The 19,610-nt window shown below is 37.8% G+C and overlaps 1 protein-coding gene and 1 long non-coding RNA gene across 2 annotated transcripts in view; one reads left to right on the forward strand and one right to left on the reverse strand.

The window, feature by feature from the left end:
* Window positions 1-19,610, forward strand: part of si:ch211-186j3.6 (neural-cadherin) — a 300,924-nt gene that overhangs the window by 78,153 nt on the left and 203,161 nt on the right. The window contains 3 exon segments of the mRNA XM_044098247.1: window positions 3,264-3,461; window positions 5,998-6,223; window positions 12,964-13,168. Of these exon segments, the coding sequence (XP_043954182.1) occupies window positions 3,264-3,461; window positions 5,998-6,223; window positions 12,964-13,168 (629 nt within the window).
* On the reverse strand, window positions 9,969-11,251 carry LOC122842199. The gene is made up of 3 exons (XR_006372510.1): window positions 11,101-11,251; window positions 10,342-10,419; window positions 9,969-10,234 (listed from the first exon to the last, which is right to left on the reverse strand). It is a non-coding gene; the product is annotated as an uncharacterized LOC122842199 (long non-coding RNA).

Genomic DNA, 19,610 nt, shown 5'->3' on the forward strand with positions numbered 1-19,610 from the left:
GGAGGTAAAATCATTTGGAGAAAAGCCACACATACCCAACCTTTTGAAATGTTTCACATTTTGCAATGTTACAAACGTTAATGTACGGGGATCCTTAAGTTTTTACAACTGCCTTAAGGATTTACCTAACTAGTAAACAGCTTACCTGTGTGTAATTTATTTCCAGTTGAGTTACAACTGTATATTAATTGACAATAGACAACAAATGGCATTACGAAGACCAAGAAAAACAGATTGGTCAGGAATGGGGAGCTTGTGGCGAAATCGGTTATCTTCAGGTGACGAACATTGCGTCATTTTGTTTTCAGCCTCATGTCATCGACCCCTTCCTAATACAAAGCCACTGGCAAACCTCTCATTACCCTCTGCAGAAGAAACTCTGATGTGATTGGTCAGAATCCTGTTGGTGTGGAAAACATCCCCAACTATTTAACTTCCAGAAGCTGTTTTTCAGCCAAACAGCAGACTAGATAATTTTGAAGAGCAATTGTCCGAGGCCGAGAGGAAATATGTTCTGTTGGACCAAAACTCTGAACTCCCCTGATGCAGCAGGCAAACATCCCACCAAAGCCTTCCATTCTATTTTCCCTGATAACATGTAAAATATAATGAGATGCTGCAGCTCGTCAACCATTATTTCCTTTTGTGATGAACTCGTGAACTTGTAATAGTCATTCCTCTCTGCCATGATCGCAGTGTTTACTGTACTGTTGAAAACCACACATATGTATCCTGGAGAGGGAGGGCTTTGACAGGAACTCGGTGTGTCTTGTGGACCATGAAAGGTGTGTGAGAAAACAATCAATGTGACCATGCTTTGACTGTTCTACTTCAATCCAGCCTTGCTTGGTCTATTAAGCGTAACGGAGCATGTCTCCTCCTCCTCTTTATATCAACCTGTACTAGTGCTATATATCTGATTTTGATTATTTGTTTTAGGCAGTTCACAGAGAAGCTGCTCAAGGTTGATGAGATACAGGACAATCTTGGTAGGCAACATGTTGAAGGCTGCAGTAGACTTGAAACTGGGTTACAATCACCAGATAAAGGTCCAGACCCACATCTAAAATATAATTTATGGCATGACCTGAAAAATTGTGTTCAGAAATCTAGTCTGACTGAAGTTGAGCTATTTTCCAAAGAAGAATGGACTGGAACTTGAGGCTGTAGATATGTTGAAAGGTGATAGAGATTCATCTCAAAACACTCGAAGTTCTAATCTCAGCAAAAAGGTGATTCTGCAGAGTATTGATTCAGGTGGGCTGAATGGAAATGCATCTCACACTTTTCAAATTTGTATTTGTGAAAAACTTAAAACTATGTTTCATTTAATACTACACAGCAATGCGCTACTTCGGGTTGGTATATACCATAAAATCTTTGTGCTGGTAACAGGACACAATATGAAAATCTTTAAGAGGTATTGGAAATTTTCGAAACTTTTCTCGTGACTTCTAAGTCTAAACAATGCAAAACTTTTAATCTACAAAGTATTGTGTCTTCCTAGCAGCTATTAAATCCCAAAATGCCGACTTATTGGTTTCTGTCTTTAAATCATTCCTTCACTCTGTGCTACGTGTGTGTATGTGTAAAGGGTGAGTGAACTGATGTGTTCTTTTGATTGCTATTCCCAATGCATTTAAGTGCACTGATTGTAATTACTAGTTTAGATGCTGAGATTGTTTTGTGACGTTTTTTTTTTATTGTAGACCTCTGATCTTTTCTTAAAAAATTAAAGCGAAAAATCAAGTGAGACTGGGTTAGTACGATGATCTTGAATACAAATACCAGTGTCATGGATTTACTTTTTCTATTTTTGAAACAAAAGTTGAATGATTTAGTTTATTATACAAATGAAGGTTCAACCTCTAGGACTACTCCTGGTAAAATGTGGTAAATGACTGTAATCAGTCTACAGCACTTTGGATTATTTTCTGAGCCAAAACTGAGTTTCCTTCACGTATTTTGCATTTACTATTCATATTTTGTGCTGGACTTCAGTTGATTAAGTTGCACAAGTAAACTAAATCTATTTATTATGAAATAAAACTGTAATTTATGAAAAGAAAACTGTAATTTTGCTGATATATTGTTATGATATACTGTTTATTTGAGAATTTTTGATATGGATGTGACTATTTTTTGTCCGATATCAATTTTGTCAGTATTAGTATTGATACTGACATCATATTATATTACATGTAAATGTTTCACAAATTTTTGGATATGTTGGAAAAAAAAGGACCACACCGTTGACTTCACCACTTCTTCTCTGCTTCAGTTAAACACCTCACAGTCCTGCACTTCATCACTCCCCTTTCCTAAACAAACGGCAACAAGAATAATGATTGTTGACATGGACCCAGTTTTGTTTATCAAGCCAATTATTATATGTTAAAAAATGACTAATATCAGACTATACTGATGTTAGTGCTGATATGTCTTTGCTTTTTTTATTGTGCTTCATTTTCCAGCTCCTTTCCTTATTTTGCTAGTGTCTTAGCCTTTGCTCAAATGTGAATTTGTGTTAAATATGGTTGAGCAATGTGCATCAAACATAGGGGTGTGTGTTTGCAGAATGTTTCTCTTTAGAAGAAATGTGCACAGTAAAACTACGTAACTTGTTTTTTTTTGTTTGTTTTTTTTAGGTATTTGCTTTTCATGAATAAATTCTTCTTTGCTACTTAACTCTACCACCCTTCAAGAAAAATGTATACATGCATACTTGTTGTTTTCTGGGTACAGCCTTTCAGACATGCTCAGCAAAAGTTAAACGAGCAAGTAATGTGTAAAATGTTCTCTTTTTTCACCACAATATCAACTCTATTGTCAAGACTTTGATATCTTCAATGTCAAACCACCATTTTTATTTTCATTATAGAATTTTGTCACTTTTCCTCACCTGCAAAACTCAATTTCCACCAGAGCCAGGCAATAATCCCACCTGCCGTCATTGATATAACTGCCCCCCCGACCCATAATAGGAGTTACTGCTGACTGATAAACCTTAACCTTTCTTACCTTCCTTTATCCTCCATTGCATCACTTGTTCTTTTTTCCACATTATCAGCATTGGCTAAATTACTGGGCAGACTGTCAGCCACTGTGACATTTTAAAGTACCTGTTAAAGGTTACAGACTGAGAATGTGATGGCAAGAAAAAGGAAAAATGTCTTAAACACTGTCCACTATCCATTATATTATCTTTCTGTCGCAACAGTACACCTACTATAAACTGCCTGCTTCTTTTCTTTGCCCTTTAGGTTTGGAGTGGTACCTGGTTAGAGTGGAGCTGACTGTGACTGATGTAAACGACAACATCCCGGAATGGAGCATGGTTCCTGCTCCCTACCTTGCTGTGGTTTCCCCAGATGCGACTGCAGGATCACTGGTTTACAAACTCATTGCTCAGGATGGAGACGAAGGTCTTAATGGTGAAGTGGAGTACTTCCTATCTGATGGTAGGTTTTCTTTTTTTTTCATTTCATATTAGACTGGAGCAGATTTATTTTCATTTCTCAACTCCAAAATGTTTGCATTATTGTAATGAAGACTTTAGGTTTAGGACAATATTTAAACTCATTATGTTATCAGTAGTTCTTCAGGGTAAGTGGAGCTAACTTTTTGGCTAACTAGAAAGTTAGCTAACTGAAACTAGTGCATTTAACTTTTTACCTAACTAAAAGGTTAGAGGCACTAACTTTTGTTAGCAAACTAAAATGTTTAGCTAATGCTTTAGCTGGCTAAAATATTAGCTGCTGTAAAGGTAGCTGCATTAACACTACAGCATTATTAATGAACATTAGTTCAACCAGGACTAAAGGATTATGCCAATATGTTATTTCACAAAAGCTAACGCTCATTCCAGCCATGTTGTGACCAGTCACGTTTCTCTGACATATCATGTGTTACAACAAATTATATAACCCTCACCAGGGTCAAATTTGTTTTTGCAAATTCCTTCCTGAAGTTATCCGTTTAGGAACTGACATTTTTGGAGCAGACATGCTATGATTCAGTGTGGTGAAAGTGGAGCCAAATGCAGAGAGGCAGAGGCATCAAGTAAATGAAGGTTTAATATATATAAAATAAAATAAAATTAAAATTAAAAAAATACAAAAATCACAGGGAATACTGGGAGCCAGAGCAGTACAAAAACAGGAATCCATGAGGAATAACAGCAAGGAAATTATGCGGAAAAAGAATGGGATTTAATGAGAGGAACCAGTAAGGAGTCACTGAGAATGAGTTATATTTATATTGGGGACCTTGATCACGGAACAAGGAACAGATCAGAAATGGGTTGCAGGTGTGAGGAGAGAGATAGAGAGAGAAGAACACGGGGCAAGGAAGAGTACACTGAACTAGGAAAATATTCTAACATCAAAGAATAACTAGAAATAAGAAATAATTTATCATGATAATCTATAAGCACCAACAAAAGTAAAACAGAAACAAGGGTGAACTCAAAGAATTAGAGTGAGAAACAGAATAATAATAACTAGAATTAATAAATCAATAAATAAATCCCAAAACAACTCAATACAAACTAGCAGCTGACTAGACCTTTCACCCATGATTAAAATATTGTAGTTAAGTGTTGCTTACTCTCTAGCTGATTTTGCCTTTTTAACCACCGATTTGGTTAGAAAGCATGAAGAACATGAGCAAATTTTAAACTGAACTATAGGCTGTAGTTCTACAGTGATGTATTGTGGGTGTAGAACAAATGTCATTTGCCGCATCATTTTTGAGCTGTATATTTTAATAAAAAGTAAAAATAAATCCTCCTTTTTTTTCCAAAAACCAATGCTTTTTATCTCCTGAGATAATAAAGCCATAGAGAAATGGCTCTTCTTATTTCTCTATCAGAAGCAAACATCTTTATTGAATAATTCTGAATCTAAATCTGCCAGGGTTGGAAGTAATTTTGGGCTTAGCTGCATATTGTTTGTATATTTCTCAGTGTTGAAATTTATATTGAATATCCATATTTCCAAAGAAGTTAGGAAAACACACAGATGTCGGTAATGTGGGGGTTCTCTCTGCGGCTTATCCGTTGTGGACGTTTTTCACTGTGTGACGAAACGGTTCTCCTGTTGAAGGGGTTAGAGCTGGCAGCTCTGCTCACTGACAACGTTTTAAAGTCCTGCGTATGTCAGTGTGTTCTCAAACAGTCCATAAGTCAGAAATGACGGAAGGACCCATGAGCTGTCACAGAATCAGAGGATGTGCAGCAACAACGCGACCCTGTGCTGGTGAAGGGTCAGATTAGCTACTAGGTGGTAGAGCTCTTGATTAAAATGCTTTAGCATGTAGTTGCTCTGAAGCTTCATATTCAGGTTCTGTAGCATCCAGGTGGAGGTGTGACCTATGTGGATCTGGTGGCTTCTGTTGGTGTGGCAATGAATGACAAGGAGCTCAAGTTGGCATCAGTTGTTTTTCTTTAATTCTCCATGTGCATTTCACACAACGGGCATCGAGGTAAAGTCAGTCTCTGGCATAAAACAGAAAGTGTGACCGCGTGGGAAATTCCCACCACACTTTCTCACGAATTAAACATTTCTAACACATGACAAAAACGATATAATAGCAGAACTAGCGTGGCTAAACGTATTTCAATAATATGCAAAAACAAAAACAATAAACATATTTTATAAAATGCATAAATAATATTTCTTTATCACATAGTTGACACATTACCTCGTCAATGATCCTCATGGCTACGAGGATTACCCATAATACCCCGCTTTTCTAGGGTGAATGAAATACAACGTTTTACCAGCAGATGGTGCATTTTAGCAGGACTTAACCTGAACCATTTTAACTATTTAACAGAGGCAAAATGAAGTCACCTGTCACCTGTAATGTCCAACTGTGCATGAGAAAGGACTCTGCAGAGCGCTCCATCATGGCAGTTAACTCTGTTGCCGCTTGTGTTTTTTTTGTTTTTGTTCCCACTGATTTTCAATGTCTTGTCCATCAATTTATGTGCAGGTGGCGACGGTCGATTTGAAGTGGACAGGAAGAGTGGCCAGATACGGACGACGGGGCTTCCTCTGCAGCGTGACAGAGAGTACCTGCTGACGGTGGTGGCAGCCGATGGGCTGGGCAGCCGCAGTGCCCCTGCCATCATATCTGTGGTGGCTGGAGCCCGGCCACCGCAGTTTACTAATGCCTCCTTCACCATCGCTATACCGGAAAACACGCCGGAAGGACAGCCGTGAGTTCCCACACCAGCTCTCTGTTATTATAATGCCAGGCCTTGCAAAAGTATTTATAGCTGCTTTTCCATTACCAATTCAATAAAAATCACAATTAAAGTCACACATGAATAAGGTTGTTCATGTGATAGGCCATTAAAAACATGACTGTGCCATCATCGTCCAACTGCTTCCTGTCGTCTTCTTCTTCGTGGTTTGCCCCATTGGAAACAACATAACATGCCTCCTTTCATTGGAAATGTTTGTGTTCCAATGAGAGGAGCCCCTTCAATCTTACAGGAGTCTGCTGATAACTTTTTTTGCAAAAATCCACACTTTTGTAGCTACTTTATAATCCTAGGATATTAGAAATATGCAGTCAGAAAGAAATGTTAAACTTGTTTTTAGACAATGCAGCCATCATAAAATCGGGGCTGTATTTGAATAATGCAGCAACTAGTTAATGGAACAAACTAGTTGTTTTTGAAATATGTGAGGAGTGAAGAAAAGGTTAAAAAGAGAAGAAAAAAAAACCCACGGCGACCACCTTAATCAGGTCAAATTAGGAGCTTTACATATCTCCCTAAACCATGACATGACCTGCTGATCCATCAGCGTCGGTTCACGTGTAATCCAGGGCACCTGCTTGGACACGATGCGCTAGAATGGCAGCAGATTCTCTCCAGCAGCCATAAAAGAGCCTTAATCTAACACAACAGATGTGGCAGACATGGGCCCAGTAAACAAACCACTGGTGATGAGGCATATGGAGATTTTCTTCTGTTTTTTTTATTTATTTATTTATTTATTTATTTTAGTTTACACAGCAGCCTTGTTTGGATCAGCAGACGGAGGAGGGATTATTCTTATTCAGTTTAATACCCCCGTCGTAAAGCCAGACATATAGATGACTAATACAAACTTTAATGCTCTGTGAATGCTTTTTATTGACTTCTGTCATTAAACTCAAGAGTTGAGCACACAGTAATAAATGGATGTCACTTTAAGTCTAAAAGGAATTCAAATAAGACTCGTTCCAAAGTGCAAATACTGTGAATAATTATTTATGACCTGTGTCGACTTTTCAAGGTTCATTTTACTCAGTTTAATGTCAGACTGCAACATAAGCAACATCCTGCAGAGTATAACTTTCCACTAAGTCCAGTGATGGAGCAGATTCAAGCTTCATTCTGTCCTGGTTATAAAAGTTTGACACCTAATTTTTTCATGTTTTCTAGTGTTTATATTTAACAGCGGTGTAACGTTCTGCACTGTGATAAAATACTAGAAGCTCTTTACAGCGCTGCAGTGTCACTATTTACCATGTTCAACAGCATTTTTTATCTCTTCTAACACAAAGTGCTTCCAATAAGAAGTGTTAAACTAGGCTGGCATGAAGCCAATAACCGATTCTTACTGTTAGACTTGCAAGTCGCACATTTAATGTAGTTAAAATCACAGTGTGAAATATCAGTGTCTTGTGATCTCATTATGTGTTCATGCTGTTGTTGCAACTTCACTAACTTAGCAAACCACTTCCTGGTGAACAGCAAAATAAAATAAAATCTAAAAAATGATGATAATAATCTGAGCATGAGAATTGCTAAGGTTAAAATCAGATTATGTATTCCACAATTAACTTATTAAAAGGTAAAAAAAAATCCCTTCTTAAAAATCTACCTGGAAGGGTTGCTTAGATTTTCTTTTTTTATGTTTGAGGAATCTTTGAAACTCCTATGGCAACAATAAACACTTGCTCATATAATTCACTGCCTAGATTCACAAAGCTCCAACTTCTGAGCTCATCATACGATATAGTTCTCAGACTAACGCTGAGAACAATTGTAAATGGCATTATGGAGGAGTATTGTGATAACGTGCTGAAAGTGGAGTGTTGGATCTAGACAGATCCTCTTAAAGAGACAAAGACCTAATTTCAAGGTGTTAAATTGCAAAGTCAAATCTTTTTTAAGTTATTTTTGGTTTATACAATATTTTTTATTGCTATTGATGGCAAGGCAAGGCAACTTTATTTATACAGCACCTTTCAGCCAAAGACAATTCAAAGTGCTTGTACATGAAAGTTAAAAACGACATACAAGAAGATAGTAATAAAAAAAAAAAAAATTGACGGTAACCTATTTATTTGAGTGGGCTATAAAATGACACTATGTACCTGGAAAATACACAATACTGCCTCTTTAGGTCTTTCTCCAGTATTTTCTGACAACAGGCAGCTTTTATCTTTTCACTGATTTGATTCACCGCGATGCTTCACAGTGAGGTGTGCTTTTCAGAGGCATTGTTGACACCTCTCCACATGTAACATTGATGATTGTGGCCATAAAGTTCTGTTTTGGTCTCATTGCTCCAGACATTTTGAGGCTTGTTTCTGTGCTGTTTGGCTTAGTAACAGCTTTCTGCTAGCGACTCAACCATGTAGCCCATTTTCCCCAAGTGTCTCCTTATTGTGCCCCTTCAAACAGCTGCACCACACAACTCCTTTTAGAAAGCTCTGTGTGTGTTTGTGTTTGTGTGTATTTTAGTTTTTCATCCTGAGCATATTTTTGTTGGTCTACCTGACCATGGCCTCCTTTCAACAGAACAATTCATTTTCCAATTCTTAATTAGTGTTTGAAGACTCAGTTTGGGCTTCTAAATGGTCTGGTTTCAACTGTAGGTTAATTTTTTGTTATCCAAACAGTTTCTGTGGCTGGTTGTGAGCAGAAAATCTCTTCTGTGTTCTGCTAAGTGAGGCGAGTCACCAATAAGAATATGCTGCAATATGCATTCCTCTTTGATTTTTCTTTTTTTTTTTTTTTTACATATCTTACTTGTTTTTTGTTTTTTTTTACTTGTTCTTACATTTCTCATTAGCCAGTCGTGCACATGGTGCAGATGTGCAGCACTCATTCTCTTGCTGTGACTGTGGAGGAGAATAGGTTCAGTCATTAATCCGCCGCATTTTGTGCCTTATGATGTCGTTACAGCTCACACTTCTAACTCACCTGTACTGTTTTGAAAAACACACAATTATCCGAAATTTCTCTTCACAAGCTGGATTTTCAGAAGACTAAAAATAGGAGTCAGTAGGAGTTGCAACAGCCGAGTTTCTTCTCAGGAAACCGGAGCTACAGTGTTTATCAGAAAACTCAACATCAGTTTTTATCTCTGTACTGTTTCAGTTCTGTATATAAAACCTTTGTTTGGGAATTCATGGAGGTTTTAAATTGAATGTATTACTTATTCAAATAATAAACTGCCTTTGATTGAATTTTGCCTTCATATACGTAATATTGGTTCATTTAAATACTCACTCGCTTTTTAAATTTACGACTTAACACATGCACAAGGCGATACAAAGACATTCTGTTGGCAGCAGTATGCCAGACAGCAAAAACTGGTTCAAAATATAATATAAAAGTTAAAAGTTAAAATGAGCAAAAATTATTTGAAAAGCAAAATATAGCTCTAGCCACTGGGTATGTGGTTAAGCTAACTCGTGGTTTCATGTCTCTCCAGGTGACTCTTCATTTTGTATATAACAGTTTTCAACATGAGTGAGATTCATAAAACAAATAGTTTCTTTAAAAAAAAATCTCCTGGCAGTTTTGGAAAGTGCAGCATATTTTTAATTTTTTTATTTTTATTTTTTTTACATTTATGCAGCCGGTTTAAATAAAGTGTAGATAGAACTGGAATATCTATAACATATTATCTAAAAAATAGCAAAATGCTATGAAACAAATAATAGCTCTGCAAATACATTAAATGCAGGTGTGGTGTTTAACAGGTTAACAGCATTCTGATGGGTTAGGTGTTTACTCAATGCCATTAGCAAGAAGTATCTGCAGCCACTCAGAAATCTAGGTAGAGTTGCACCTTTTTTTCCAAAGTAACACCTTCCATTATTCTGCAGTGGGGAAGAATCTTCTTGAACCCTTTATTACGAGCTGGTTTCCTTATCTGCTCAGGAGTGGGCATCCATGCTTGTTCAACATTAGACTCTGCAGTTCTCAGAGAAATTAGAGCTATAGAGAAAAAAAAATGTAAAGGTGGGTAGAATGTTGTCCAAACCCTTAAAGAAGGTAAAACTGCAGAGAAATGGTCAAAAACTTGAGGCGTGTCATTTTCTTACACACACTGATGAAATAATGTTTGGATCATTTCTGTTCTCCTGTGCTGGTTACTTTCCTGTTTGATGTGCCGATCCTTTCTAACATTAAAGCAGACAAGATCTTTTTAAAGATAAAACTGGAGCAATAAAAATAATCTAAAAAAGTTTCATAAAAACTTTCAAATACCGTTCCCTTAATTTATCAAAAGTAAAAAAACAAAAAAACAAATGAAGATAAGAACATTTGTGTTTTGTTGATATTTTCTTTGTTTCTTGGCAATAAATCTTCATCTGTTGGGAAGCTTGTGTAATTCCCTTTAAACGTTGCCATATTTGTTAAAAAAAAAAAAATGCATTTGTGAGTTGAGCAGCAGATTTAAGTATTTGTGCTGCGTCCATGAAAAACCTGCCGAATCCTTTCTGTCAGTGCCAAATGACTTATCCTGACTATCGCAGACTTTTGTTTGGTGTTTATTTGGTTGGATAATTGAAGTTTTCAATTTGTTTAACAAATGGGCCGCACCAGTGTGTGGGAGAACTGTTAGTCACCAGTTTGATCACACACTGCTGTGGGACGGCATCTCGTTCCCACTGAGGCTGTTAAAGGAAGCAACTGAGCGGACAACAACCAAATTTTTTAGTCAAGCCAAACTCTAGCTGCACATTTACTCAATCACACACACATTCACCAATACGCAGATGGGCAGGTAGCCTGGTGTTAAGTGCCTTGCTCAAGGCCACATTGACAGGTCAGGAGGAAGGTGGAATCAAACACACAACCTTTAAACTGTAAGACGACTACTCTTCCTCCTGAGCCTCAGTCACGGCGGTCAATGAATCCTACGAGGACAGATGAATTTTACTTCACGTTCCACAGATTCAGGTTTTGGCAAAATGTGAACTCAAGAAGTGAAACATAGTAAAAGGTGCTTCTTTTACTGCTGTAACCTGGTTGTCCAGGTTACTGGATGTTTTTATTTATTTTACATTTTTGATTAAAAACAAATTAACAGCTTTGACTGATTTTTCAAATTTTTTTGAAAGGGGCAGTACTATACAAATTCACACATAGTGCCATTTTATAGCACATTTGGGTAACTATGCTGCCTTCAGTTATGATAGAAAATGCTGCATATGTCAAATATGCAGCATTGGACATACAAATTACAAAGAAATTTGACTTTGTAATTTAACGCCTTGAAGTTGGGCCTTTTTCATCAATGGAAAGCTTAGAATCCACACTTTCAGAATATGCAAATAACTGAAAACGCCCCGAGTAAACGTGTTCATGGTTTTATTGTGGCCAGTCACATTTACAGCTCCATCCTTAGAGGATCACAATGAGTTAAGAGACTATTCATCCATCCATTCTCTTAACCCTTTAACCCATTGGGATCTGGAGGGGTGCTGGTGCCCATCTCCAACTACCAACGAGCGAGAGGCCGGGTCACCCTGGACAGGTCGCCAGTGTATCGCAGGGCAGAGACTAATATTGTCAATTCATATTGTGTTATTGCCAGGGCAATTTCAAATTATGTGGCCATGAGTGTTTGTTAAATGGTGTGTTTCCCATTTAACATTTTATCCTTAAAAAGTTTGAGAAACACTGACCTAAGCCTTTTTCTGAAGTTTCACCTTGGCCAAAAAAAGAGTGCTCTAAGGAAACAATATGCTTGATTGCTTGAAAAGTAGTGACTCAACACAAAAGGAAAAATAAAATACTTGTACCAAAAAAATGTAGCAATGTTTTCTGTTTCAGAATACCTTTCATTGTTGCTCATTAAAGCAAGTCGAGTAAATAAAAAAAAAGCAAAATACGTCATCAACAACATCCCTTAAGGCCGAACCTAAACCTGTTAGGCCTCTCTTGTCTTACAAGATTGTGTAAGACAACAATTCTGATTGCTACACTGTCAGGCAGGGTACATAAGAAAAGCATGAAACAAACAAAAGGAAACACTCCTAAGGTCCCTCACCCAGAGAAGTCGGAAAGGAGGTTTCATAGATTCAAAGAAGGAGAAAGGAGCAGAAAGAGAAGGAGGAATTTCAAAAGTGTCTTCTAGCGACCATAAAGGATAAATATCATATCCCGACTCCATCGTCTCTCTCCTCAGACTCTTAACCATGCTACCAGATAAAGGTTGAAAAAGGAGTGACAAAAGCAAATGAGTTCGATTAGCAGTGATTGCCAACAACTGATGATATCATGCAGGAAATGTCACTGTGGAGTTTCATCTCTGTTGCTGTTAGCATGTCATCATGGTCATCTGAATGTCAACAGTGTTTTTAGTCGGACTTGTTGGGAAACTGGTGATCTTTCTTGTCCATATCATCACCGTCCATGACTTTTGAAAGATTCTTGGATGATAGAAGTTATGACAACTTTTAGTCTCTCTTTGGGATAAAGTATTTCTGAAATGAATCTAATGTACTTTGAAAATCGTTTCAATAAATATTTTTTGAGCAAAACTTTTCTGCTAGTGTACGTTTGGCTTCTCACGGCCGTATGTCACTGAGGCCCAACAGTTCACTGGTTATTGGGATATCTGCTCTATATGTATATGTATTCTGCTCTATAAAAATCTCATTGCAGGAATAGATTACTATCTCTCTCTCTCTCTCTCTCTTCTTCTGTTTCCCCAGGTTTCTGGTGACACCTGCTGTGTCCTTCCAAAAGAAACCAATCAGCTACAGCCTCCTCATCAATCCCAGCAGTCTGTTCTCCATCTCGGCAGACACGGGCGAAATCAGCCTGACCCGCACCATCGATTACGAGAGTGACCAACATCGTTACTTGCTTCTGGTGCGGGCCAGCGAGGGCCAGGACAGCATGAGCAGTGCAGCAGAGGTTTGTCAGTCTGATGTGAATTCAAAGTCACGTTCCCATTGTTAAATGCAACGACTGCCTGGTCTTCAGAGTGCCACTTTCTGACTCTGCAAGATTGTGTCATCAGTCTTCCCAAAAGTGTGTGTGTGCGTGTGTGTGTAAGTGTAATATGGGGTTCAGAGACTGACGGCTCTTTAAATCCTTATCATAGGCAGCGAATGATGGATTGCTGAGATTTTTGCAGACTTTTCTGCTTTCTATGATCAACCGGATTTTAGGCCAATCATATATTTAGAGAATATTGTGAATTAGTGCAAGAGGTTGGTGAACTCCCAAAGAAGGTTCCGTCAGTATAATTAATTTTGCAGACAAGAGAACAGTCTCACATTATAATTATCTCACATTGGACAGTATGCTTTTGAAATCAGTTTTCACCCATTTCAAACTAAGAGCATAAATGTTTTCAAAGCTAGCAAATGCACTAAACACAAAATTAGCTCTGCTGTTAGCGCATTAGAGAAAATGAGTGCAGCCACTGCATTCGGATGTTATTTTGATGCATACCACTTACAACTTAAACCATTTGTTTCAGCAAAATTCTGTGCCACCATGCAGCTTTCTTGACTAGCCAACCTTCAGGCTGTGTACATTTTCATTTTGTCTCTGAATTGTCCACATGTCAATCCAATCAGCAGTCTCTGGACTGTGCGGGATAAGCAGTCTAATGGAGCCCAATATCTTAGCAAATCAGGACTGTTTTTGGAGCAAAAGGGAAAGTAAAACTGGCAGGTGATTATATTGTTATGCTGGATGATTGCTTCTGTAGGATCCCTGCTTGAATCACAATATGCTTGAACTCTGGAATGATTGATAACCACAGGTTCTGATAGCTTTCATATTGTTGCATTGTACTACTTATAATTTCAATGTATTGTATTCTTCCTTCCACAAGTGTACTATTTTTCAACAAACTGTCAGCTGTTGTGTGCCGGTTGGTTCATATTACATTTTACAGCAAATAAAAAAAGAGCGAGTGCAATAAAAAAAAACAAAAAAAATAAAAAACAAAAAAAAAAAAACAGGAAAGAAAACTGTAACTGACCTAACAAAGTGTTCGATGTCAGTTTATGTTTCCTGGTGGGTTTTACCATTTTTACCAGTTTGACATTAAAATAAAAGTTTGCTTAGACAAGATCAGCATCCAATTATGTCAAATGTGAGATGTCAGCAGGCAGAAGCAGCAACAGCAGCCTGTGGGAAACTGGGTTTCTTACCAGTAGTTGACAACTATTTTTTGCATTTTTTCCAAAACAAAAGTAAAGACAATGTAGAACCCAAAGAGCTCTCGGGCGTCACTTTGATTGTAAAACTTGGAAGATAACGGCATGTGTCCACTTAAAAAGTGTAAACCCTTTCATCACTGAAGCCCTAACAGATTTGTCTGACTGGGAATGACAGCTGTGGGGCTCCCAGTGACTTCCTCATGTTGTCAGGATGTAAGGCACAACAGAGGCTGAGTGCTGCGGGCGTTGAGGCATCTGGTCTGGTTTCCATCATTACTCTGGCCTCGGGCTAAAACATGTCCTGCTGAACTGATCTGTCCTCAGCTGCTCCACTCTGGGACTCTGTGGCCAACGGAGATTGAGACGCCTGTGTGGAGGCAGAGTGGGAGAGTGAAAAATGATGGATTAGGGAAGAAGAAGTGAAGTCAGAGGTGAGAAATCACTAGACAGGTGAAAAGAAAAGGAAACCTTAGGCAGGGTGTGCGTGAGCTCTTTTCTTTTGGCGTTTATAGCATCCTAATCCTTGAATCTTCCATTTTTCTCTCAAGATGGCTCTGCTTGTCTCAACGTTCTTTCTAGCATGAGAAAAAAAAAGCAAGACTTGCCTCAATTACACAGACGTATTACTGGAACATGAATCCTTTGTCTCATCCATTTTAGTTTTAGCTTTGCATGTTTTAGTTTTAATATGTTTTAATCTCACATACAGTGTTTATATAAAGTACTCCTTGTTTTTAAAATTTTAAGTGTTTTTATATATGTGTAAGAGGGTTGTGTTATAGATGGAGATGAGGGAAAATCCCAAAGGGACTCAAAAAAGCATTTCATGTCAAAGTGGCAACCGATTTTTTTCAAAAATTAATGAAGATTCAATTAAAAGATGTAACATAAAATAAGCGATTTGTAACTGACCTATTTCAACAGAGGTCCAGCCAAGCGGTGCTCGTATTCTCACAGTGACTGGAATGAAGATCACCTGAGTGCATGTACTTGTTGTACGTCATGGTGTCTCTCTTTCTTCTGGAGTCACAGGTTGCTACGGGTGAAGCCTGTAGATGTTTGATAATCTTTAAGTCTTCCCTCATAAACGTACAAACCAAGATGTTCAGTAAACCTGCTGCCAGAGTGGTAGAACCCGTGGAATCCTACCTTTAAAATTCACAGCTGCACAAAGGGCAAAACGCAGTGTACAAAAAACTAAATACCTCTGAGGCGTTTTCAGACATTTTTAGAACAGCTTGTAGCTACTGTAGCTGGAAATAATTGATCGTGACTTTGCTTTAATTTGTGCATGACCCAGATTGAAATGACTTTTCAGCTGTCTGACGGATTGCCCTATATTTTGGTATATAGAGTTCTTGATCAGTTCACTCACTGTAAGCTGCCTAGAGGCCTCTACTATGAAACAAACTTAGTGGTTTGTTAAGCTAACTCTACTCAATCAGGTCAGAGTTTAGTTTTTTTTGTTTTTTGTTTGTTTGTTTCATGATGTTGGTTCCCTTCTTACCTCTGTCTATCACCATGGAAACTTATGCTGGAAACCCAAACTGCTCTAAGGAGTTTAGGTTGATTGGGATTAATAATGTGGCTCCTCACAGAGTTTTATCATTATGTTTAACTTTCTGTGGTCTCATTTTTTTTTCCTTTCAGAAGATGAAAATTAAAGACTAATGGTAATTCTTGATTTGAAAAGGTTTCCTTGTTTTACTAAAACAATTAGACATTCCTCATATCTCTTGTATTGTTTTTTAAAAAAATTTCAATGTTATTGCAAAATTACATGTCATGAGCTTTGACACAATATGTATACATTGATCAGCTTGTTTTTATTTGCAGCCACTACTTCCTGTATCTTCATTTATTGGTCCTCCTATTTTATCTTCAACTGTTTTAGACAAATACAAAGATATTCAGTATCAGTAAGTCGAGGCAGCCCAACCAAGTTATCAGCAAACTTTTTAGTAGCTTTACTTTAGTCCAATTTTAGTACAATATGTGAGTAAGCTGTGTCAATAGTTCTTGTCAGGTGTTGTGTTTTTTTTTTTGTTTTTTGTTTTTCCCCCAGGCGTTAACAGCAGTTATCAAACCTCTAGTGAAAAAGAACAATACACCAACAAAGTTGCTATTGCAGAATTACAGGCCAATCTCCGATCTTCCAAATGTTTAAACATTTAAATAGCTCTTAAAAATGACCAATCGCCTTGATGCTTTTCAGTCCTGTTTCTGTGCTCACCACTGTACTGAGACTGCCCTTTTCAAAAGCTTCACAAGCTTCAAAATTTAAATATTGTGCAAATAGAAGTATGCAACTTCTCACTCGCCACACCTACAATTTCTACTCAAGCCATCTCGTTCCATCCATAAATCCTCTCATTGTATGTGTCATTTGATTTTCACTGAACATCATTCTTTGGGTTTTTAGTAAAAAGTCAATTGTTCTCTCGCCAGACTGCATTTTTTTACTAAACGTGTTGAAGCTTCGGTGTGCTTTCAAGTTCCAGTTAGACAGAAGTCACTGTCCTGTCAACCTTTCCTAAACAGCAGAACTGTTTTTCTGAACTTACTGCCATGAACCTAAATGTTTAACATGCTGTGCTGTGTTTAGCCTTTATCATTTGAGACACAACTCTGTGGTGTGTAGTGTGTTCTCTGAACATTCCACAGTTTGACCTTTCAGGTGAACACTTGGTTACTGTCAGAAGGTCTATGATCTATGTTCCTATGTCTTATGACTTTTCACTTATATTTTATAACTGTCAGTTAACAATGATGTTGTACACATTGATTAGAAATGGTGTAATAAAGCTAAATGAAACAGAAGGAGGCTCCGATACATCGTTAAACTTTTGACTAAGGAGGAATAATATTAGTATTATTATGATCTGTAGAGTGTACTAGAGCGGTTCATAGCTGAGTGTTTAGGAGCCAGGATGAAAGTCAGCTCCCCTATATATGATGTTATGGAGAATTTCAAGTTTCTTCATATGTTAAACTGTATATGAATGAAGGGTGGATAGAGTAAGAGATGGATAGACAGATTGGGGATTTATCTGTAGCAATGGGGGGACTTTGACCAAACTGGTTAGTGGTGGAAAAGCATCTTTTGACATGGGCTGTTAGGTCTCAGTATGACCAGTGTCAGAGATTGGTCTGCAATATCTGCAGTAAGTTTCCGGTGAGAGTTGGACTAGACCAAGCTTGCCTTTAGTCACTGATTCTGTTCTTAACATTTTTGAACAGAATTTCTAGGGGCAGCCAAAATGTTGAGGGGCATTTTTGTGGCTTGGTCTTGAGCCAGAAACAGAGTTCCTTGTCTGGATCAGGGAAGATGACCTGCCCCAAGTGGAGAAGTTACTGTCAGAAGGCCTGTGATCTATATTTCTAATCTCATCTATGGTCACATGCTTTGGATATTAACTGAAAGATCAAGATCCTATGTCATCGTGATAGGATGAGAAGGTTGGTCATTCAGGAGGAACTCAGAGTAAAGCTGCTGTTTCTCCACATTGAGAGGGGCTAGTTGAGGTGACTTGGGCATCTGGTTAGAATGGACCCCTCCCTGCTGAGGTGACCTGACCCCTGGTAGCGTCACCAGTAAAGATGCCTGGAAAAAGTGGAAAGTCATAGATGCATGGATGGACAAATGAATGGACTTTTAATGTATCTATGATCTGCCATTTAAGATCTTTAGCCAGGCCTGGATTAAGAGGTCTTTCACTTTTAAAGACTATATTTGTTTTATTACCCCCATGTTCCTGCATAACTCTGAGTTAGTCTCTGAAAATATTGTTTTTCTGCAGTTCACCAGTTTCTAAACTACATTACCTTCTACAGTTGAAACCTGAAAGTTTGTATTCATACCATAGAGAGCTTAGCCTAATTTCATTCAGGACTGCATGGTGGGGAACAAAGATTTTCTGGGAAAGCAAGTAAACAGTATTAAACCTTGCATTACAGCCAGAGTACATTGAAAGATGGCCATGCAACTATTGATTCATGACAAACAGGAACTACTAAAGCCTTCAAATGGCCCACAGAAAGCTTACAGAAGTGATCTATACACAGGGTTTGAGAGAATAGCAGGATGCATTTATAGCTGATGAGTTAAGTGCAGCTGAGCTTACTATGATTACTGAGAGTACAGGTTTAAAGGCTCTCTGCATGTTGATGTGAACAGTCCTTTCTTAAGAGTTGAAAGCAGATCAGCAGTTTTTTTTTGTTTTTGTTTTTTCATTCATTTATATTACAGTAAATGGAAACCAGAGGCAGTTACTCATTTAAATCTGCCTCTGTCTGTCCAAGTCCAGCCTGCTTTGGTCTGCTTAAATGCGCAAGGCAGGCAGGAGACCAAATAAAAAAGATTACTTAGTGGAGCGTGTAACGCAAAGTAGCTGCAGAGCAGGATATAAAAAAAAAATAGAAAGAAAGAAATTGTAGTTCTAGCATTTATGCAAGTAAAGAGGACACAGAACATAAAACCCAGCTGGGATAAATGGGAAGAAAACAAACCAGTGGGATGAGTAGGAAGTAGTCCAGAACGCATGAAATCAGTAAAAAATCAAGAATGTGGTAAAGCTCTCTTAGCTTCACAGCATAGCTGTTATAAAGCTAAGAGAGGGAAACAAACTGACACAAAAGCTATTTTTCTGAATGAACAGTCTCCAGAAGCTCTTAAAGTAGAAATAGCAAACAGAAAAAAAAAAAGAGTACAGACTAAAACATGAGCAAAAAGCCAAGTGGAAAAGCACAGATTGTGACATCCTCATGCTCCAACAAGTATGAAGTCAGTTCACTGACTGCTTGTTGAGTTTTAAGTAATACATGCAAGAAAACAAAAACAAAACCCCAAAACTCATGGATTTGCTCAAACTTTGATTGAAAGAGGCTTTGTGTAAAGCTTGTTCTATTCAAGCCGTGTTTGACATGTTGTCACAGGAAGGTGGATTTCACCTGCCAGGTTGACTGAGAACAGCAGACTTGCAAAAACTACAGTCACTGTAAAAAAAAAACAAAAAAACAAAGCACATCCTCTTTATCCTGCAATACTTTAATATGCAGAAAACTTCCATTTTAATGGCAGCCTCTTAAAGGTACCTGGAAAAGAAAAACCTGAAAATTCAAATCTTTCTGAAACACAAAAGTTAATTTCACAGTGTTTTCACACTTGGTAGTCAGGCACA

Source organism: Gambusia affinis, linkage group LG02 (genome assembly GCF_019740435.1).
Source record: "Gambusia affinis linkage group LG02, SWU_Gaff_1.0, whole genome shotgun sequence".
NCBI lineage: Eukaryota > Metazoa > Chordata > Actinopteri > Cyprinodontiformes > Poeciliidae > Gambusia > Gambusia affinis.